The sequence below is a fragment of the Carya illinoinensis genome, chromosome 15 (assembly GCF_018687715.1).
Source record: "Carya illinoinensis cultivar Pawnee chromosome 15, C.illinoinensisPawnee_v1, whole genome shotgun sequence".
NCBI lineage: Eukaryota > Viridiplantae > Streptophyta > Magnoliopsida > Fagales > Juglandaceae > Carya > Carya illinoinensis.
The window spans coordinates 42,916,949-42,939,852 of NC_056766.1; the positions used below are offsets into that span (position 1 = coordinate 42,916,949).

At 36.0% G+C, this 22,904-nt stretch overlaps 2 protein-coding genes and 1 long non-coding RNA gene across 6 annotated transcripts; all 3 read right to left on the bottom strand.

Annotated features, from left to right (window-relative positions):
• Positions 1 to 975: 975 nt before the first annotated feature.
• Positions 976 to 3,116, bottom strand: LOC122296275. The gene is made up of 3 exons (XR_006238450.1): positions 2,588 to 3,116; positions 1,869 to 1,999; positions 976 to 1,545 (listed from the first exon to the last, which is right to left on the bottom strand). It is a non-coding gene; the product is annotated as an uncharacterized LOC122296275 (long non-coding RNA).
• Positions 3,117 to 3,954: 838 nt separating this feature from the next.
• Positions 3,955 to 14,925, bottom strand: LOC122296273. 4 transcript variants are annotated; one of them, XM_043105836.1, is made up of 7 exons: positions 14,655 to 14,925; positions 14,210 to 14,251; positions 13,573 to 13,634; positions 13,372 to 13,473; positions 13,087 to 13,263; positions 12,113 to 12,217; positions 3,955 to 4,459 (listed from the first exon to the last, which is right to left on the bottom strand). In XM_043105836.1, the coding sequence occupies exons 1-7, from the start codon at positions 14,794 to 14,796 to the stop codon at positions 4,331 to 4,333; spliced, it is 759 nt and encodes a 252-aa protein (XP_042961770.1). In that variant the 5' UTR covers positions 14,797 to 14,925; the 3' UTR covers positions 3,955 to 4,330. The 4 variants fall into 4 exon arrangements, 3 of the variants coding, with proteins under 3 accessions (XP_042961770.1, XP_042961772.1, XP_042961771.1); XM_043105838.1 differs by lacking the exon at positions 3,955 to 4,459 and adding an exon at positions 9,468 to 9,678; XM_043105837.1 differs by lacking the exon at positions 3,955 to 4,459 and adding an exon at positions 9,468 to 9,690 and having other exon boundaries at positions 13,087 to 13,261; positions 13,370 to 13,473.
• Positions 14,926 to 15,962: 1,037 nt separating this feature from the next.
• LOC122296271 (leucine aminopeptidase 2, chloroplastic-like) lies at positions 15,963 to 22,258 on the bottom strand. Its single transcript, XM_043105834.1, has 10 exons — positions 21,909 to 22,258; positions 21,040 to 21,454; positions 20,743 to 20,937; positions 20,311 to 20,536; positions 19,767 to 19,893; positions 19,507 to 19,602; positions 17,881 to 17,958; positions 17,383 to 17,443; positions 16,678 to 16,865; positions 15,963 to 16,377 (listed from the first exon to the last, which is right to left on the bottom strand). The coding sequence occupies exons 1-10, from the start codon at positions 21,972 to 21,974 to the stop codon at positions 16,249 to 16,251; spliced, it is 1,581 nt and encodes a 526-aa protein (XP_042961768.1). The 5' UTR covers positions 21,975 to 22,258; the 3' UTR covers positions 15,963 to 16,248.
• Positions 22,259 to 22,904: the final 646 nt, after the last annotated feature.

A 22,904-nucleotide genomic window follows, 5' to 3' on the forward strand; every position in this document is an offset into this window, starting at 1 on the left:
AATGAAACAATCCGTTTTGACTTGAATTCATTAAGATTATACCTTAATCCGTTATTATCATGTCACATTAATATTAAATTAACAGGTCGGATAACAAGTTGTCACCCTAATTTCGGTTTTTCAGTTTTGAAAGCTGCTACATTCCTCAAGCTCTGTATTAGATGCAGTTACCATGGGTTGCTTTTAGGTTTTGCTGTGTTTAGTTACAATTTTATCCTTGATTCTACAGAATTTACCAAATTGAGTTCAGATGTTGTTTCTACTTTTTTTACGTGGGCATAGGGTCTGTGTGTTAAATATGATGGGCTTGGTTTTATATTACTTGGTTTTACGATGAATCTAGTCTTATTATGTTAATCCATATATTTAAAATATTAAAGTAATAAATTATATTATTTAGTATTTGTAAAAGTTGATTTTAGTTGTATTTAAATGAAGGAAATTATAATATATTAATCATTATTATATGTTTACAACTAGATTTCACTTATAAATGGTAAGTGTTAATGATTTAATCTAATTAAGTCTATTTTACTAAACAAGTTTAAATAATTAGTTTGATAAATTATATTATACTAGGTGAAAGCAACGTGCAATGCACGTTTCCTTAGTTTATATTTAATTTTTTTACAAAAAAAATTAATTAATGCATAATTTAATATATTAAAAAAAGTAAATTTTAGGAAATATCTTTGGATAATCTTAAGGTAATGAAATATAATAATTACATGTTTTGAAAGTACATCAAAATACCCACAAGATTATTCAATTTTGCAGAATTTGAATACTATCTGTTGTTCCAAGTCTTAACAACTTGTTACAAAAAATAAATAGTAAGCAGTGGCCATAGATCCAAGCATTCAAGTAGGTGAAGCTGAACACTATCACAATCCATAGCAAACAAGCATGGCTTTACAAGTGTATAACAAGAAAACCAGCATCGAAAAAATAAAAGGCAGGATTAAGGCTATCAATGGTGTAGTAAAGAAGTCCCATGTAAGCATCTTCACAATAATATTTCAAGTTAACAAGGTTTTCATTTCTGCAACTCTAGACTCTTGCACAATTCCAAAAGTCTAGCCAGAATTATATTTAGAATGCTTCTCCATTTTGCTGCGTAAGTCCCCAAGCAATTCAAGTTAGGGTCCAATGTCGTGAATGAAATCCCACCTATAGATTTGCACAAGGTGCCAAGGACACCTTATACAGCTTATCATTTTGAAGGCCAATTTCCTTATGCGGGATGTACGGTAACATTTACATGCAATGAAAAATAATGAGTTGTTTGTTAATTTCAGAATATCCAACAAAGGTTTACAGTTGTTTCAAGGTGAATTATTTCTTGGTATTTATACATTCACATATCATCATGTACAACAATAATAGTACTTCATTGATATTGTTATTTTGACCGATATGCATTACCTAGTTGTTGGGAACCATTGATCCATATACACCACCAATAATTTGTGAACAACTTCAGGATTGTGTATAAGAGCTTCGAACTCTAAAGGTTTTGAGAAGTAGAGTATCTAAAGAATTGACCTGTTTAACCACAATAAACAGGTGACATGAAAAATGTTATGATCCTGAAAAAATGCATAAAATGATCAAATATTATATTTGGGCTCTGACATTGACTTTGAAATAAGCAGCTTGCTCTCAGGCCCCTTTCTCCTCTAAACCCAATACAATTATTATACTACTATGCCTCACCAAATTAAAAGTGCAATATAAAGATGAAGCCCATTATGTGCTTAGCTTCCCCAATGCATAGGTTTATCAAATACCATTCCTCTGGTTTACAGCAATTTTCATACGACACTTGATCATTAATAAATTTTAACGTGATAAAAAAATAGTTTTACCTCTGGAAATTCTGTCAAAACGGCTACCTTTGTTGCAGCTTTAGCTTTTAGCAATCTAGATGGAGAAGATGGAGATGCCCCTAAGTAAGAAACTTGAATGAATCTCATGATACCACCATGTTTTTTGCAATCTGCACAAGTTAATGCGTATGAGAAAGAAAATGATGGAAAATCTATGTCCCACAGAAAAAAGAAATATCATTAAACACTCAATCTGCAACAATTATCTTACAAATCCATTATCCAGGTACACACAAAAATAAACATTGTGCCTATTCTTTTTTTGCCCCCAGCAAAGAGATTTTTGGTTGATAATTTAACTGCTAATGCAATCTTCGACCCAGTTTCTGAATTTACTCTCTTGTTTCTACTAATTGAAAGTCAAATTAGAAAGCAAGCTAGATAACTAAAACCCAAAAAACCATCAGATCATAAAAACCACAAAAACCATCAGATCATAAGCAGATCAGCCAAAAAAAAAAAAAAAAGGAGAGAGACAAGCTATGAGAGAGATAAGGATACTTTCCACTACGAAACAAATCCAAGAGTTGGCATTGGGATAACTGGAAATAAAAGTTCATCTGAAGCCTGATCTAAAATCCCAAACTCCAAATTTGCCCAAAAACATAACCACAATCAATTATTGTCCATATATAGCAGTTAAAAGAATTACTCTTGAAATAAATTTAACAAAAAAAAAAAGCCCAAGACCCATGTACCTCTGAAAGAGTAGCGATATTCAGTTCTCCCGAGCCAGAAATAGATGGAAGCACATTTTTTGGTGTCCTTGAGTGAATGAAAATAGAGGAAAACAAGAGAGACAAGATAGAGACTTAAAAAAACCAAAACAGAGAGAGCCGAGGAGGATTTAGCATCTACGATCACATATTCAATCTCAAAATCTCTTTCTGGGGATGATCTTAACGTAGCAGGAGGAGCTTGCAAAACCAAACCAAAGAAATAACGTTAAATTTTAGATAAAGATTTCGGTGAAGAAAGGGATAAAGATCATCACCATCAGATCTATCTGGTACTTTTGTTCTTGGTGACTCTCAACCATATCTCGATCTCATCCTGAGTTGAGGAGGGCGACTTGGAAGACGATTTCGGTGGCCATGGTTTGGGACCATTAGGCTTCTACAAGGGTAGAGAACCTCGTTAATAAACCACGAATCGAAAGAAAAAGCACATGGGAATCAAATGGAAGATTGGAAGCTTTTGGGATTTTTGAATCGGGAAACTGGAATTCCAATCGCGTGAACTTTTGCATTATCGCTCGCTTACAATTCTTTAACGGACGGATTTAGACGACGGCGTTAATTTTAACGGTAAAACAACAAAAAACCGTTAAACCAATAAAATTCTGTTAGATAGGCACTTTTTATATATAAAGAGATTATGTACTAAGTTGTAAATTAAATTAAATGAATATGACAATAATATTTATTATGACTTGTTGTAAAGATTTAATAATGTTATTAAGTTATAAGAAATTAAAACCTATTTTAAGAATTTATATTTCCAAGATTTTATTTTAATGAAGCTGAATTAGCCAAATATTTTACTAATTTATAATATGCTCAATTAATTTTATGATTCAATGATTTTCGTATGATCTTGATGTGTGTGAAATGATTCTCCATGGTATCTATCAATCAAGTAGAATATTAAGACAAGTTATATTAAACAGATCCAGTGACAATTAGTACTTTGTATAGGTGATCAGCTATGAAGTTAATTTCAGGAAGCAGCGCAATGATGTAAGTAACTTTATCATGAAATACGATCATCATAGTTCAGTATTAAGCCAATTCATTGACAGCCAATTTTATATGCCACACATGTCATGATGTATGCCAGCATATCACTCAGCACAGTTCATGATGAATGCCATTCAGCATCAGGTTCAAATTCAGAAAGTTCAGTTATTTATATCAGTATAAATATCATGCATCTCATGTCTTATAAGACATATAAGCTATCTTAATTACAAGTACAAGATAAGCTCATAACAGTTTATTCAGATAAGAAAACATTTAATCAGTTAATCAGATCAGTTATCAGTTAATCAGTTGGCCATTCAGTATAGATCAGGGTGGATGTGCAAGCCACAGACTCAAGCGTGGTCCACTGTAGTATGCCAGAGTACTACTCAGCGACTCCCCTTGCTGCAGCGGGATGTAGGGTCGGTGCACAACCTTACACACAAGGTTAAGTGTGTTGGCCAATTCTGTGACGCCCCCAACTCCCACGTATGGATACGTGGAAATAGAGGCGTCGAGATGATGACAACACGGGTCACACATCCCATCGCTAAGTGCGAAGTACGTGTACATGCAATATGTGTACAATAAAACCACGCAGCAAATAATAACAGTCTTACAACTAAGTACTAGAATTTTGTTTAAATACAAACTAGCTTAAAACACACGTAATAAAATATTACAAGTTTTAACATTGTTTCAAATCCAAATTACATAACATAAAAACAAGTAAAGATAATTTCCAAAGGAAAACAACTCCAAGTCAATACTCTGGTGGAGCCGCCTCCTCGGGCTCAGCCTCCTCTTCCTCAATCTCTGCATCAAAATCTACGGTACCAAAAATGGTGTCGCAGGTAAGTAATAATCTAAACATCACAAGATAAAAATATATTACACTCAACAATATACATGAAAAGATGCCAAATGTGCATGTCTAAAAAATCCACATTTTTGCACGCACGCCAAATATCCCATTTGGCCCAAAAATAATTCCTTAAAAACCTTTCCTCGCCATTTTCCCAGCAAAATGGCCTAAAATCAAGTCTCAAAACAATTTCCACTTTTTCTTTAATCGAATGCACCATGACCTCCCCTAAGGGTCATCCGCATACCCTGGCTCCCTTCGTCACATCATGGGTAACGACCATGCGTGTGATTTTGTAACGAGCGATGCCCAGTACGTACGTAGCCAAGCATCCTTTAGCCCTCACCAGCAGAGGGGCCATGGAGTCGATATAAAAGCGTTACCATTCTGCCCGCTCCCGAGTGAAAAGAGGAGCACTACTGAAATAATATCCCATCTCGACTTGGGGTCGTGACATACACGCACCCAAAAATCCATTTACACATGAAAACCTAGTTTTCACAATTCAACACACGTACATGTATGCCATTATGCAAAAAATCCAATTTTCCTTTTCAACACGAACATGCATGCTCCATGCAATGCACACATCAAGACACAAAATATCCGACAAATCTCAACACCAACAAACATACAAATAACTTCGTCCTCCAATTCATCCGACTCCCGACTCCTCGGATTCAGTCCGGAATAACCAACCAGCCACAAATTTATTGTAAAAGTAATAATATATTTTAATATAAAATGAAGTTTGAAAAATACTTACAGCGCTATATAATAATTTTCGAAGGATCAACGAGCTGAAAATGACGAAGAAAAAACAACGTAACAGTGTAAAAACATTGTGGCTGTGGGTTGTAAAATACCCACTTTTAAATGGGGACGAATTAAGACTTGAAATTGATAGGGAATAGCTTAGAGGTGTTTATGAAGCTAGTGGAAGTGAAAGTTGGTCGTGGGTGGCGGCGAAAACGGCGATGAAAGGCCCACAAATCCAAAACAAAAAGTGAGGTCATGAGGGCCGCTCTGGTGACGGATCGGAGCCAGAAATGGGTGGTTTAGGATGGCAAGAGGTCGATGATGAAGTGGTGAAGAGATGGTGGCCGAAGGTGGAACGATGGCAATGGTGGAGCAAAGTGACGCAGCGGCTTGGAGGAGTTCGTGGTGGTTAACGGCGGCTTGGATGGAAGTGAAATTTGGTGGGGGTGTTCACCGGTCGGAGGGGAAGAAAACTGGGTGGGTGGTGAGATGCACAGCGGCGGTGATGGGTGATTTTGGGTGGCTGAAGGAAAACGGCGATAAAGAGGGGAGATGAGCTTCGCATGCGGGAGAGAAAGGAAACCGGGGGAAAAAGGAGAAAAAAGAAAGAAAAAGAGAAAAGAAAGAGAAAGGAGAAAAAGAAAAAGAGAAAAAGAAAATATGAGGAAAAGAAATGAGGTCCAGTCCTCACCTCTGGAGTCCAGAAACTGATCCAAAGAAAATAACTTTAAAAGCTATAAACAAAGAAAATAATTTAAACAGAACATCTAGCTAAAATATAATAAATAACTAGTAAAAACTAACAACATTTTAAATCAAAAAATAAACTAAAATAAATTAAACAGCAATTTAAACTCAAGACATTAACTAATATTAAGAAAACTCTACAAAATAAATTTCACAACTAAATAAATTCAATTTAAATTTCATAATTTACAATAAAAGAACCAATATTTTAATTAAATTAAAATACTCCTTCAATAAAAACACACGTAAAAACGGGATATCACATCCTGTCTCCCTTAAAATAACTTTCGTCCTCAAAATTTGTAAGGTCAAATATAATTGCCAAAGCAGGATACAAGATACAACTTAGAACACATTAAGGAGAAACATACCATCATTAACACCCAAACAATTAACGATATTTCTCTCTCATGTCTACTCCTATAGGCGATTCCATCATACCTACACTAGTCTCCCAGTAACCATCACGTGGCGACTATGTAATCCGAAATCTCCACTTCAACAACAACATTAATACAACACCCAGTAAGTTCCAATGGTTATTATCTTCACGCCATAAACTGTATTAATCTCAATTGACTCCAATGCTAAAAAAAAACTTCTAAACCTCTATAGTATTCCACAAGTTGGTAACTTATTAGTCACTTTCGAAGTAAACGATCAATAAGTATAAATTGCTCAATCAAATGATTAATCTTCCATTAAAATTTCGAATCACTACTAATTCCTCAAAATTAGCACAAAATTTAAATACCTAATTATCTCCAAAAATCACGCTTTCGTGCGCACTCTGATAACTTGCCAAAATGCGAAAAGACTATGTCCTCATAAATCAACACCATTGAGTACAAGCTAACTCAACACCTGAAAACAAGAAAATCATTTACCACACTTCAATAGAAAATAATATACCTAAAAAAAAAAAAACCATGAATTATCACTCACTCCTCATTTGGCTCTTGCTGCCTTAATCAAAATCAACATTCTGCAAAAATACATCCATTGATTGATGATAGAAATCAATATCAATCAACCTCAACACCCCAAATCGAAAACACGTAACATCATCTCAAAATACACCTGTCTTATCTAAAGATAAGGAACGTGTCCAAAAAGGCTCAAGTTCTTCCCGGCCAACAAACAAGAGCGCCTATACCTTCTACCCAACAACCCACACTTTCAAGCTCATTACCTACATTCTGAATATCATGTAATCTGGCGGTGACTAAACTCACTATAAATTATCATTTACCTCACCAAGACATAATCGAAACTCTTAGTAACTCACCCACTGGCTTGTATTCTCAAAAACTCTAGTATTAAAACTTCTAATTCTTTCAATCGCACACATCACAAATAAACCTCAAGATAGGCCATACTGTTTTAAATCTTCAATCCATCAAAAACTATTGAACAACAGTCATGGATCCTAATGCTTTATTACTTCATACATATGGTTATGCTACCCACCGTTGATGCCTAAGTTTCAACTTCCAAGATTTTATCATACACCACACATGGCAACCCAACAATATCTTTCCAAATTAATAACAATGTTCATAATTCTTCCAATTGGATGCTCGATCTCCAAAGTAGAGTGTAGCCTCCAGAAATTTAAATTCCTATATAACCTCAATTCAACTAATTCCTGCAGGTAATCATAACAATTATTGCCAACCAACATTCTATTGAGTAACACACTTCGACTGAACACTCCAATCTACTCACCATTATCACGTGTCGATCTCATGCATCCTTAACCAAAACCAATAATCATTCCAACGTACAAGTAATCCATTACTACTATTTCCATCATCTGGGCTTATATCCGCAAATCAACATGAATCATTCCTAAATCTGCTCAACTTATCTCCTTAAAATCAGCAAACAACTATTGCTTAAAGTTTTTACCGAGATTGACCTTAAACCTGCTAATAATCCATTCCCAAAAGTCTACGGATCATAAAGCCTCAAATTCAATCGCATTCAATATCAACACAAACTACTTTTTCCAACACCTCGATGGATCTAATTCTTCCGAATCAATAAAAATCATTTCCTAAAATCTGCTACTACAACCTCAAGTTAACAATAATCATTTTCTGAACTAGATCGATATCTTCAGTCATCAGAGAAATACACGAACTAGATCATTACCTTCAATCCCTAAAGAAATACTCTCCCGAAAAATTTCACACATCAGTAACTCAACTCTGATCAATCCTATTTAATGGTTGCAAACTAATCACTCTTCAGAGTAGATCAAGCTAGCACACCAAGTCTGTAAAACTAAGAACTCAACTTTTATTATAAATCAATCATTCAACTCTGCAATTCTAAAACCTTAAATCAAATAAGAATTGTCTTCTTGAATTTCTAAGATCAATGAACTTACACCCCATAATAGAACAATCGAATCCCAAAACTTTCAAAATCTAAAACATTAATGGATAATAATTCATTTTCCAAAATCCTCAAGATTGATGGCCTTAATCCAAAACATTCACCTTATAGGCTTGTAAATTCTAAAGCCTAAATTGCTACCAAATTGCTCATCCGAATCAGCAAAATTTAAAACTTGAAGTTTAATTATTTCCACCAAATCTTGTTGAACCTAACACCTTAATTACCATAAACTTATTTCCTAAAACCTATAAGGCCTCAAACCTTAGATAAAATTCTCTTAAACCTATCCCTAAAGTTTGTTGAACCTACACTCTCCTATTTTATAACCTCATTACATAAATTCTACAGAACCTAAGACCTCAATCATCTTAAGCGACTTAAAGCTAATTCCCCTCCTCATTGTGACTTGAGTTCCTACTTTACAAAGATCACCTAAACCATGACATTCCCTTCAGACCTCGACAACATAAAAGCAAACCACATCGCTAAGAATTCAAGCCTACTACACTAAATGTTCATGCCTAATAATATTATTCTCGATTATACCGCCTTTCTGCCATAGCGTAACCCTTAACCCCACTTTTAACCCTGAACAAAACAAAGCAAAATAAATTAAAACAAAATAAATAAAATTAGAAATAAATCAATTAAATAAAATAGCATACACTGAAATAAATAAAACAATATACTTTCAATTTAAATAAGATCAAATCAAATCAAGCCAAACCAAATCAAATGGAATTAAATAAAATAAATTCAAATTTAATAAAATAATTTCAAATCAAATAAAATCGAATCAAGTTAAATAAAAACAATTCAAATTAAATAAACAAAATCATTTCAACTCAAGCTTTTAAAACTTTCTGGTACTCCACCTATAGGACATATGGTTTTACCTAGAGCCGAACTGCTATGATACCACTTGTGACGCCCCCAACTCCAACGTACGGACACGTGGAAATCAAGGCGTCGAAATGATGATAACACGGGTCACACATTCCATCGCCAAGTGCGAAGTGTGTGTACATGCAATATATGTACAATAAACCACGCAGCGGATAATAACAGTCTTACAACTAAGTACCAGAATTTTGTTTAAATACAAACTAGCTTAAAACACACGTAATAAAATATTACAAGTTTTAACATTGTTTCAAATCCAAATTATATAACATAAAAACAAGTAAAGATAATTTCCAACGTAAAACAACTCCAAGTCAATACTCTGGTGGAGCCGCCTCCTCGGGCTCAGCCTGCTCCTCTTCAACCTCTGCATCAAAATCTACGGTATCAAAAATGGTGCCGCAGGTAAGTAATAATCCAAACACCACAAGATAAAAATATATTACACTCAACAATATGCATGAAAAGATGTCAAATGCGCATGTCTCAAATATTCACATTTTTGCACGCACGCCAAAAATTCCATTTGGCCCAAAGATAATTCCTTAAAAACCTTTCCTCGCCATTTTCCCAGCAAAATGGCCTAAAATCAAGTCTCAAAACAATTTCCACTTTTTCCTTAACCGAATGCACCATGACCTTCCCTAAGGGTCATCTGCACACCCTGGCTCCATTCATCACACCATGAGTAACGATCATGCGTATAACTTTGTAACGAGCGATGCCCAGTTCCGCGCCCAGTGCATACATAGCTAAGCATCCTCTAACTCCCACCAGCAAAGGGGCTACAAAGTCGGTACGAGAGCGTTACCATCCTACCCGCTCCTGTTGTCGCCCAGCGACAACTTAGGGGACGTCACTCAGTATATTACACTCCTGAGTGACCAGAGGAGCTCCATTGAGATAATGCCCCATCTCGACTTGGGGTCGTGATACACACGCACCCAAAAATTCATTTACACATGAAAACCCAGTTTTTATAATTCAACACACGTACATGTATGCTATTATGCGAAAATACAATTTTCCTTTTCAACATGAACATGCATGCTCCATGCAATGCACACATCAAGACACAAAATATCCGACAAATCTCAACATCAACAAACATACAAATAACTCCGTCCTCCAATCCATTCGACCCTCGGCTCCTCGGATTCAGTCCGAAATAACCAACCAACTACAAATTTATTGTAAAAGTAATAATATATTTTAATATAAAATGAAGTTTGAAAAATACTTACAGCGCTATATAATAATTTCCGAATGATCAACAAGTTGAAAAGGGCGAAGAAAAAGCAACATAACAGTATAAAAACACTGTGACTGTGGGTTGTAAAATACCCACTTTTGAATGGGGATGAACCAAGACTTGAGATTGATAGGAAATAACTTAGAGGTGTTTATGAAGCTAGTAGAAGTGAAGGTTGGCTGTGGGTGGCGGCGAAAACGGCACTGGAAGGCCAAAAACCCCAAAACGGAAAGTAAGTTCGTGGGGGTTGCTCTAGCGACAGATCAGAGCCGGAAATAGGTGGTTTAGGACGACAAGAGGTCGATGATGAAGTGGTGAGGAGATGGTAGCCGGAGGTGGAACGACGGTGGCGCTGGAGCAAAGTGATGCCTCGGCTTGGAGGAGTTCATGGTGGTTAATGGCGCTTGGATGTAAGTGAAATTTGGTGGGGGTGTTCACCGGTCGGAGGGGAAGAAAACTGGATGGGTGGTGAGATGCACAACGGCGGCGATGGGTAGTTTTGGGCGGCTGAAGGAAAACGACGATAAAGAGTGGAGATGAGCTTCGCATGCGGGAGAGAGGAAATCGGGGGAAAAAGGAGAAAAAAGAAAGAAAAAGAGAAAAGAAAGAGAAAGGGGAAAAGAAAGAGAAAGGAGAAAAAGAAAAAAAGAAAAAGAAAATATGAGGAAAAGAAAATATAAGGAAAAGAAATGAGGTCTAGTCCTCATCTCTGGAGTCCAGAAACTGATCCAATGAAAATAACTTTAAAAGCTATAAAACAAAAAAATTAATTTAAACACAATATCTAACTAAAATATAATAAATAACTAGTAAAAACTAACAACATTTTAAATCCAAAAACAAACTAAAATAAATTAAACATAATTTAAACTCAAAACATTAATTAATATTAAGAAAGCTCTACAAAATAAATTTCACAACTAAATAAATTCAATTAAAATTCGATAATTTAAAATAAAAGAACTAATATTTTAATTAAATTAAAATACTCCTTCAATAAAAGCACACATAAAAACAGGGTATCACAAATTCAGCTTAGTAAAACAATTCAGCTCGGTAAAATAAATCAGTTCAAAAAAATAAATCAGCTCAGTAAGAAACAGTTAGTTCAGAATAAGTAAATAGACTAAATTATGTATCAAAGCAAAGTAGGGATGGTGGTATAGAGTCTCGCCTGTATTCCCGCCTACAATGCTCTGATATCAGAATGATAAGCAAACAAGAATAAGCAAGATTCAATCAGTTCATTATGATAATAAAAAAAAAAAATTGAGTAAGAATTAGTCAGTTTAGATAAGTAAGTCAGAACAATCGGTTAAGTTCAAAAAATTAAGACAAGTCATTCATAGCATAAGCATCAGTACGTTCAGTCATGTTTAAAGATTCTCAGCATGATTTATGAAAAAGAAAAATTATTCAGTGATTAGGTTACATGATAATTGCTTACTGAATTTTTGACTCATTTTAGTTTATTTCTATTTTCTAAAAACTCCACTAGGTGTTGATGATAATCAGTACGAGCAAGTGGGCCAAGTTTAGAAGAACAGACCATCAACTTAGTATTATAAGCAGTAGTCATTGTAGCCACCGCGCGGAAGCCTAGTCCGAGAAGTTGACGTAAACCATCTGGAAGAGTCGTTGCACACCATGCTCTCTGCAGGCAAGAGATAACAGTAATATAGTTTTACTTTAACTAAAAAGGACTAACACATTCATTTTGCAATAAAATGCAAGAGGACACGTTAGGATTTGCTATTTTTTTTTTAATTATTATTTTAATTATTATTATTTATGTCGGGGAACCTCTCCAAGGCAGGGCCCTTTGGACCCATCCCTATAGAGTAAACCACGGTCCCGTGCACCACACTCTCGAAAACTTCCCTACACCTCGAAAACTTCCCTACACGAAACTGGTTAAATTGCTGTCTTTTCATTAGAGAGTGTGGCCCTAAATGATTGTTTGCATTCATGAGGTGTTGAACTTTAAGGGGAGTGATACCCCAATATCAAGGCCTTCACCACTTGAGCCAACTCCTTGGAGTTCGCTAGGGGATTCTTTTACCCTTCTTTTATGAGATTTTTTACAAAAACTATATTAACATAGAATTGTTGTTCAAGTAGCATTATATTGAAATTTGAATAGATGAGACAGTAATGGCAGTGCCAACAATTAAATTGACTACCCAGAACAAATAAGAGGTTGTGGCCCTTCACCCCAAGAAATATGTACACTGTTCGTTTATGTTTTTCTTTTCTTTTCTTTTCCCTTAAACATAAACAAAGCATTGCATTCCAAACATAGAAGTAGTTAAATAATGAATCTTTTACACAAACTAGTTTTCCAGGATCTCAATGTCTTATTAATTACTTCATATTCCTAGGTCAGTTTTCTACACGGAGTATTCAAAACACATAACTCAGTCATGAGTAAATTGGGGTAGCATGGGACCATAAAATATCTAGAGATCCATATGTCAATGACTACCTTTATCTCCCAAGAAGAAAACGCCCCGTAGTTGATACCTTTTGTGTGTTGAAACCCCCACAGTATACTACGGGTAAGCTAGGAGGTAGGGATGCAATGTGCTGCCATGCAAGTAAAGCACTTCGTCTACGAGCACGAGGACTGAACTCATCGATATTTGTATTGACTATCTGAAACGAAAACCCAGGTGGCTCGACTCCTTTCAGTTGGAATGTGTGGACATCACATGTCAAAGAAGCAAAGAATACAAAACTCTTGGATAGAAGAATGAAACATTACGTAAAAGGCAGTTTATTTAAGATAAAGTTAACTTATAAGGATATCACCCATGTTGCAATACATGGAACAACAGAGCCCCACGACATGCTTCCAGGGACAGAAGGCGACTCTGACAACCAAAAAGTTCCACCTTCTACCAGCTCTACCTTCATTATTAAAAGAGAGAAGTAAGGTCAATTGTTTTCTGACAAACGGCAATAGAAAGATATGCTACATTGGAAAATGGAATCAATCTTAGCTTGTACCTTCTCCTTGTCATAGAAGATGTTGCAGTGTTCATCTGAAGTATCTGGGGATCGATCCTTTCCTAGATATTCCAAATTGATCATAACCTAATATATAATATGAAAGAAAGATAAGAGTCTAGTTACAAGCTGATTTCCATATACAGAATGGTGATAGCTTTTACGTTTTTTCTAAATATAATGATAATACCACAGAGAGATTTGATTGCATCTATGGATACATATGGATATGGTACATACTGAATGCATCTAATATGACAATGCTAGATCCATACTTGGTCTTGATTAATAATCTTTCCATCAGAATGAACAACTATATGCGTAGGCCGGGCTGGAACCGAGATCTGATCTATTCCAGCCATAGCCATATATAAGCAAAGGTATGGCATATGTAAGCTCAATGCTATCAGACATCTCAGATGTTTGGTGATCGGGCACCAAATGGAAATGTTTTACATTCAATGTAAGAATAAATGCAGGAGATACACAAGCGATGAATGTATCTAAGTAATACAAGTACAAAATCTGTCTTTATTCCATACTATCAGAAAAAATATTTAAAGCCAACTTCTTTGACTATAAATCTAAGTTCATAAGTTTTATAATAATTAACTCCTGAGACGAGAAAATAAATTACCTGGCAAGCCCTGCTGAAGGTAATCCAATTGGGATTTCACTCCTGAACCAAGATAGAAAATAAAAACGAAAAGAATTAGTAAAAAGAAAGCCAAGCCAAGCAATCACCATCTTAATGGGAATGAACTTAACCCAAACTATAAGAGGCAACACAAGTACCCTAGGATATTTACTTAAACCCAATCCAATGCATCTGTCCTCCAAAAGGAGTATGATTTCTAGAGTATGAAGTAAGCAGCAAGAACCCTCAATTCAAGAAATCATTCACCCAAATCTTTGTTCGCTGGCCAAGTATTTCAAATAGTGAGACCCAATTACATCCTATAAGAAAAAAACCCCCCACATCCAAACTACCAATCAATGAAGACCCAGAACAACCACTTCAAGCAAATAACGATCACAACCAAGATCCACATATATAGAGACACGCACAGAGGAAGAGAGACCTTGTTGGGTACAGAGGATCAGTGGGGAGTAGCTGGTGATGACGCTGAGACACAAATCCCTCCTCTTCTCCCATGAATTAGGACTGTCTGGTGGCTGATCTTCGTGTAGGTTGAAGGTCATCACTGTTAAGGAAACACTCATTTTTTTCTTCAAATCTGTTTTTATCTCTTCCTAATTCCTATACTTTCCTTTTTTGCTACATGATCATCATTTTATGCATTTGATTTTCTTTGTAGGTGAGTAGGATTAAAGATTAACTCTCATCCATTACAGAGTGTGATGAATGCACATATATTACATGATTACCTTAACATATAGGATAAACATGCTGTTTAACATAACGATTACTTTAACATATTTGTTTGTTATTTACATGATTATCTTAACATACTTTCAATTGTGAGTGTGCAAGCGCTAGGTAATCACCTTTAAAAAAAATAAATAAATACATGATCTACATACAAAGAAAATTAATCTTTTCATAATAGATTTTGCTCTTTTTTAAAATTACTACACGACACTTACACATTACACAGCTATAGATAAGGATTACTCTAATATATATGATTAAACTGGGAGATGTAATGCTTTAGCCAAATTGTTGCATCCCATTCGGATCAAAGATTATTTACTTTTTAGGATAATCTACTTTATGGGTATATTTTTAATAAATTCTAATCATTACTTTTCAATAATGATGCATATAATATTGTCACATTCAGTTTTAATAAATCTCGAAACAACGTTTGAAAATGTCGTGGATTTAAAGTAAAATTATACAAATATTGTAAAAGGGCTGTTTTCTTCGTATGTTCTACAACATTTTTGGTCTTTGTTGGAAGAATAGAACTGCATTCAATGAAAAACGTTCTCTGTGAGTAATTTTTTAAATGAGTTTAAGATTACATTTATAAACTTCATCCATTAATTTCCTTATTTACTTTCTTCAAAAAGCAAACATTATCCATGTTGAAGAAACAAGTGTGCATTGCTTAAAACCAAAAAAAAAAAAAAAAAAAAAAAATAGGATTCACGTTTGAAGAAGTAATAAAATATACAAATTCCGTGTACTCATTTTAAAAAAATAAATAAATATAAATTTTAATAAAAAAATTCTATATATTATCATCTCACTTGTATCTCATTAAGAAAGATGTAACACATTTACCACTATTGAATGATCATTTATTGCATACTTCTTTATCATCCTATAATGATAAATGTACCACATCATTTATAATAAGATGCAAGTGAGATGGTGGTGTGGTGTATAGCATTACTCTACTCAAAGAGAATATGACTCCCAGTTCGAAAAAGAGAGCTTCTTTGATTGTTGAAAGAAAACAAAGAAATAATTATACAGACCATTGAAATTTCAAACAGATTCTTGAAGTTGAAACCAAATAGTTTTCCATTTACTGCAACCAAATCAAATGAGGAAGTGCCCACAGCGCATCATTTCTCAACTCCCCCAACAATTTATTCATTTCAACTACTCTTATCGTTGGAAACTCAAGATGCATCTGCTTCATTCTTCCTGCTAATTGGCAGATGTGTATGGGATTCCAACAGTATGTACTTCAACCTCTGTGTCTAAGAAGAGTTCTTCAAAACCCACTCCACCAAAGTAGAAATGCCGAAGCCTGTTGCACTGCGTTTCTTATCGTTCCAAACCGGGCCAGCCATGTCAATATGCATCCACTGAACCTTCTCATCAACAAACTGCAAAGCACAACACACGTTTCAGAAATCCCAAAGCAACTGCTGATGTTGAAGAGAGAACTTTTGACAAATAAAGGAACCAAATTGCATGGGTACACCATAATCTTCCACCTAAACAACAACGCACTCCTTTAAGGGAAGTAATAAAAAGAAAAGGGTGAAAGCACCACATTACTCTGAGATAGAGAGAGAGGAGAGAGAACCCACACATTGTGTAACTATCATAATGAGTCTCTGAGCAACACATATCAAGCAGAGAACATTTAATAATTCACCATGAAAAATCATGGAATCATATACCTGCTTCAAGAAGAGAGCAGCAGTGATGGCACCACCTGGACGACCACCAGTGTTGACCATATCAGCTACTCCCGATTTCATTGACTCCCAATAACCTTCCTCCAAAGGCATTCTCCAAAGTTTCTCCCCACAGACTTCTGAAGCTGCCAATACCTCCTTGGCCAAGTCATCACTGGGCGTAAAGACACCTATAAAAAGAAAATGTTTGTCATCAATTAGTAACTGGTATTCTGATTACCTATCCCCCCCCCCCCCCCCCCCCCCCCCCCCAAAAAAAAAAAACAAAAAAAAAGAAAAAGAAAAAAAAACAACTGGTATTTGAAGGACTCAATTTGTCAAGTAGCTCAGAAGTAAATGTAGCTAGTAAAAGCAGTCGTATTAATAGCTCTAGGCAAATTGCAGACATACCCTAAATGTTTTGACACAATTCAGAATCACCAACGTATAATAATTTCTGATACACTGCAGCTAAGGTTTTTTTTTTTTTTTTTTTTAATTATTATAAGTGGAGTGGAGTAAATTTTCAAAAACCAGTGTGCCATTCTTCCCCTCATTTTCTTCTTTTACACCACATGCATCAAATTCATCTTTCTATTTCCCTTTTTTTTTTAAAAAAATAGAGTGATTCTCAGAACTCTAATCCCAGCAGGAGTACAAACCTCAAATACATAGTTCATCATCATGATTATAATAATATGTAGGTACCTGCAATTGACGGGCCAAGAGCCACTACGCAAGCCCCTGTTAAGGTTGCCAGGTCAACTATCTGTAGAATGATTAATGGTAGTGTGAGCACCAAACACAAAACAAACATCTTAGCAAGGTTAGAACTCCTTAAAAGTGAGAAAAAAGAACAAGGTTCCACAATGAAATGTATACTTAATTAGATTCAAACAAGTTATAGATCTACACAGTACAACTGCTCTCTAGTTTCCAAAAAAAAAATAAAACAGGAACATTTTATGAAGCACGGCTTCTATGGTTGATACAAGGCAGAAATTTGACACTTTATTTTTTAGAAACCCAAATTTGACACTCAACTTTGTTTTCTGTAACAAAAACTAGAGGGCAGCGAAGCACTATTATTTTCCCTTTGAAACAGGATGAGAGCATCAGTGATCAAACATCAAACAAACACAAATTCTTACATCCTTTCAAACAACAACAACAACATGGTATTTAGCTAATACATATAAGTATTACCTTCTCAACACCTTGGTTACAAGCATATACCAAAGCATCTGCCAGTGTAAGCCTGCCCTCAGCATCAGTGTTATTAACCTGCATTAGAGATTGAAGGCAACTAAAAATTATCTGTTTGTAGAGGATCATCTGAAAATGACTGGAAAATTGTCCTGCCAGTCCATCTGGCAATCATTTCATTACCTGAACTTGCATTTTTTACTGGATAACAAATACAGTATGATAATCTTTAAGTCGAGGCACTCTGGCATGTAACCATTGAGCAGATCCAAACAAATGTAATTTGATTCAAGTGTATTATTATTATACTCCACATATCTTTCCAATGCATTTCAGAAACCTTTCTAATGCATTTGAAATAGTTTTTATTTCAGAACAGCACAATCACGTTCCATATACAAAGTCATCACTATGGTTGGGCTCTAACGACTCAAGAAAAGCTCAAATTACGTCTAGGCTTATACTCCAAAGGGCCTAGTAAAATTACAATTCGATATTAGATCTCATGCTGACCAGAAATGTGGGACTTGAGAAACCTATATAAGGTCATGAAGATTGCAACATCTCAAATTAGTATAAGAAGCCGGTGAATGAGATCTCATATTGCCTTAGATGGGAAAATTCTTGCAGCTTATAATGATTACAAGTGTAATGCCCCAATGGAAGACCCCAACCACATGGCCTATACTCCCAAAGGACTATTCAATGATACAATTGGAGCTCTATTGGAACCTTATAAAAAGCAAGAACTTCTCATTCCCAAGCAATGTGGGATCATACACCATCTACCATTATTCTTATCATATGAGGTATCACAACAAGAGGCTGCAAGTATAATTTGCCTTTTTAGAGTATAAGGACAGAGATAGCGAGAGCTTTCTTTGAATAGTTACACGGGCTACTTTAGAAAATAATGGATGTTGTCACCTATGGTGTGAAGATTTAATAGTTTAGCCCCTGCTCCTGTCTGTGCAATTAGCACCGCTCTTAAGATAAAGACATTTCAAGCCATCCAAAAACTGGTGTTGAATTCCCATAATGAATATTAACTATTTTTATCGGTTATATACAAGAGCAACTCCTAAGCATGCTAGTTTAGTGATACAAGGAATTCATGAAAAGTCATGCCGTGAAAATCAATTACAATTGACTGATGGAGCAAAGTATTAAAAATAAGTTTCTAAGTTAATCCATTGAACTATATGAATTACAAGTTCATTTTTACAAAAAGATGACAAATCCTATGAAGAAACCAATGGGGCCAATCAAAATTAGATGGAACATCCAAACATGCCCCTGCATAAGTTTTATTCATAAAAGAAAGGCCCCTGCATAAGTTTTCATCATTTTGATGAGTTCTAGATACTGCAATTAGGGACCCAATTAAGCTTGACCCAGTTCAATTACTGCATTCAATACCCAATCGGGCCTGGTACAAGAATGAATGGACTTTAAAATGAAGTTTGGCTTTGGGGAAAAGAAATACAAAAAAATTATGTGAAATGCCTATAGACTCCCTGATATACATTTAAAACATATTTTAAAGCTGACACAATCCAATGAGTCAAATAGACCTCTCACAAGTTCATTATCTCATTCTCTCTTCACAAACCAAAGAATCCATACCTCAATGGTCTTTCCATTTGAGGCCGTAACAATGTCTCCAGGCCTCATGCCTGTTCCACTTATCATGTTCTCACAAGCTGCCACAATGAAATGAACCTACATAGACAAGACCGTTAAGATAAGGCTTAGATTCCACAGCTTAAAGTACTAAAAAAAATATAAATTAAGAGGAACAAAAAAAATTAAGAGGACGAAAAATTCATCAAATTTTTATAATGCTCATTGCACCAACATATGGGAAAAGACATCAAATTTCTGACCTCTACTCCTGGTGGTTTAATTAAACCAACAGCTTTTGCTGCCCCTAGAACTGCTGCTGAACCCCCCATATCAAATTTCATGAGCTCAATGGAACAGCCAGGTCCAGTTTTGATGTTGTAGCCACCACTAATATCATAAATGGATTAAAACTCAACAGCTGATATAAACTAAAAGCCAGCAACAGCAAAACAATAACACATTAGAAATAGTCCAACAACTTCTTCATAGAAAATCGCATGTCCATCCCCATCAGTACAGGCAAGGAAATAAATTGCAAATAGAAGAAAAAGATACAAAATTATGCAGTGCAATGTCCTGCACTAGTGAGAAGACAAAGGAGTCACTCGCCAGTTGGGTGGTCATGCTCCAGACATATCGACTATTACATAAATCACAAATCACAACTAACTTTCAATTTCAGTGTGGGCATCATACTTTGGACATCCAAAGAATTATACGCAATGAATATTCCTTCTTTAACTCTTTGTCCAAGTGATGAATAAACTGGTAACATGCACCTTGATGTTTAATTCATATATTCACCTGTCAAAGGTCAACCCTTTTCCAACTAAGGCCAGCTTGACTTTGGCAGGTCCACTTGGAGGTGTGTAACGCAAATGTATGAAGTGAGGGGGATTTGCAGAGGCTGCAGCTACACCCAGATACGACCCCATCTTCAATTCTTTGCACTGCTCAGAATTTAAAATTGTAGCAGAAAAAACATCACCGTACAAGGAAGCAATCTTTGAAGCCTCTTCTGCCAGCACCGCTGAAGTATAAAAGTCATAGCATACAATTAGTACCAATTATTAAATCATTTTGTAATAAACAAAAACAGATAAAACAAACTGATAGCTGACAGAGTAGAAGTTTTGTACTTGAATACTCTTTAATGAAAGATAATCTAGAACTTCCTAAGAAATAACTGCAGGATGTCAGAATGAGTTATCGTTCATAAGTGTAAGTCATACGAACCAGGGGTGAGGACATTAGCAGGTGAATTCACAAGCTCTCGCCCAAAAATCACTGCAGAAGAAACATCTTCCGCTTGCTTGAGCTTCTTTTCCAGATCAGGTCCAGTTCCAATACCAAGAATGTCCACAGACTTAAGAGCTGGTTTCTTGGACTCTGATCTGTACCTATTATCTTCATATAACCCGAGCACAGTTCCTACGACAATTCAACCAAGACACCAAGTTAAGCAAAGTTTTAGCACAAATATGCTACCTAGACAATTATGAAGTATAATTCAATGAATCATAAATTTAGAACCAGATGCTATTGCTGTAGCCGTATTAAGTTTTGATTCAGCAGAGAGCCCCTCAAAAGAGGCCAGAGCGACAGCAACATCACTTGCTTGAGCAGCCTTGGCTGCTGCTCCAACAGCCTCACCAAGACCCCGAAAAGCAGCCGTAGTTGATGCAGACTGTCCAAGACCAATCAAACCCACCCTCTTCGAGCCAAGACCTGGAAGCCTAAGAACCGTCGACTGGCCAGTCTTTCCTGTAAAATCCTCCTCAGAAGAGACTTCAGCCAACAAACCCCCCAACTGAGAATCTAGCTTCCTCAAAAGTGAATTCTCAAACTTTGAGTTATCATCCTTCGACATGTCTTTCTCTGTTACGCCCACTGCAAGCATGTCTCCTTTCCATTCCGTCACATCAATCTCTTTCGCAGCAAACGAGATCTGTTAGCAATTTTCACAAACATATAAAAGAAATTTCAGCATTCACCAATACCAACCTAAACAACCAAAGCCTCTTATTCATGGAATTGCGTCGCTAATAGCTAAACCAATGATATGTCGAGAACGAGTCTATCATGTATATAATAATGAGTCACACACACTCAAACAGATAAATTAAAACATGCAATTTTATCACACGCATTGAACCAACAACACGTGGGTTCAATTAGAAGGATATAACCCCGCAAACAAAGATCAAACTTTTAGAAAGTTAGCCCGTATAATCCATCAAAATAGTTTAACCAATGAAGCAAAAACAGTGAAAATTCCACCGAGTTCAGACTCAAAAACCCATCACTATCAACTCAATTATCCACAAATAAATTAGCCAAAAACGATCAAGATGAAAACAGAAAACAAACTGGGTTTCACAGAGAGAGAGAGAGAGAGAGACCTTTGGGGCTTCGACGTTGGCAGGCAAAGTGAGCCCGAGAGTGTCCGAGGCGAGCGTCTGAGCCATGAACCGATCTCTGCCAGAGCAAAAGGGTGAGACCGCAAAAGAAACCCGAAGTACAGTCGAAGACCGTAGCCTGGTGAAAAGCAAGGGCGACGAAAAAGAACGAGAAGACGAAGCAGTAACGAGTGTGGTAGCCTAAGACACAACAGCAGTAGCCATTTTGGGGCCTATATATTTATAGTGACACCCCCGAAGTAATCGAGTAGTGTTGACTCTTGAGGGGCCGAAGATGTTGGGGCCGTGCGGTAGATTAACATCACCAACTGGGTGGAGAATCGAAGCACCTGCCACAGTGCCCCTGCCAGTTGCCAACCACTACGAGTCTTTCTTTTTCTCCATTTTAGATTTTTTTTTTAAAAGAGAATAAAACTTTATTGATTAAACAAACATGTTGCTTCTACAGCAACTACTTGATTATTACAATTTGGGATTTCCTCCTGATTATATGGATTAAATTCACTTAAAAGAGCATCCTTAACTAGTAAGTATGTAGCCATGCTAGCATGCATTTTAGTATGATAGACATTCCAAGATATAAATAACTTTAGGATATTTCTTGTGTCTTCAACTATTAGGCCACCTAGACTCCAATTCTTAACTGGTTTTTGCAGCTTCTCGACCACCTGAAGAGAGTCACTTTCAAGATTTAAGTTCATGTATCCCAACTTCTTTACTTAACAGAACAGCCACCATCAAGGCATATGCTTCAGTAGCATATGGTGAAAGATACTTGTTTCTTTTAGCTCTAAGTGTATCTAGGACTCTCCCATTGCAGTCTCCAATTATGGCTCCAATGCCAATCAATCCCATTGACACTTTTATAACAGCATCCTAGTTGAGTTCGTAGCATCCTTCTGGTGGTTTCCTCCATTTCTTAGCCAAAAAACTAGGCCTGCAGTACCAGCAGGGATAGTAGTTTGGATGACCTTGAAA

What these genes read in the sequence shown, in the direction of transcription:
- LOC122296273 (XM_043105836.1), bottom strand. Translation starts at nt 14,796, where the DNA reads ATGAGTGTTTCCTTAACAGTGATGACCTTCAACCTACACGAAGATCAG. An exon ending in TCTTCTATGACAAGGAGAAG is followed by an intron (nt 13,474 to 13,572) that starts GTACAAGCTAAG and finishes TTAATAATGAAG; the next exon opens with GTAGAGCTGGTAGAAGGTGG. An exon ending in GGGGTTTCAACACACAAAAG is followed by an intron (nt 12,218 to 13,086) that starts GTATCAACTACG and finishes TCTTGCCTGCAG; the next exon opens with AGAGCATGGTGTGCAACGAC.
- LOC122296271 (XM_043105834.1), bottom strand. Translation starts at nt 21,974, where the DNA reads ATGGCTCAGACGCTCGCCTCGGACACTCTCGGGCTCACTTTGCCTGCC. An exon ending in TGCTAATGTCCTCACCCCTG is followed by an intron (nt 20,537 to 20,742) that starts GTTCGTATGACT and finishes TTTATACTTCAG; the next exon opens with CGGTGCTGGCAGAAGAGGCT. An exon ending in GTAACCAAGGTGTTGAGAAG is followed by an intron (nt 17,444 to 17,880) that starts GTAATACTTATA and finishes ATCATTCTACAG; the next exon opens with ATAGTTGACCTGGCAACCTT.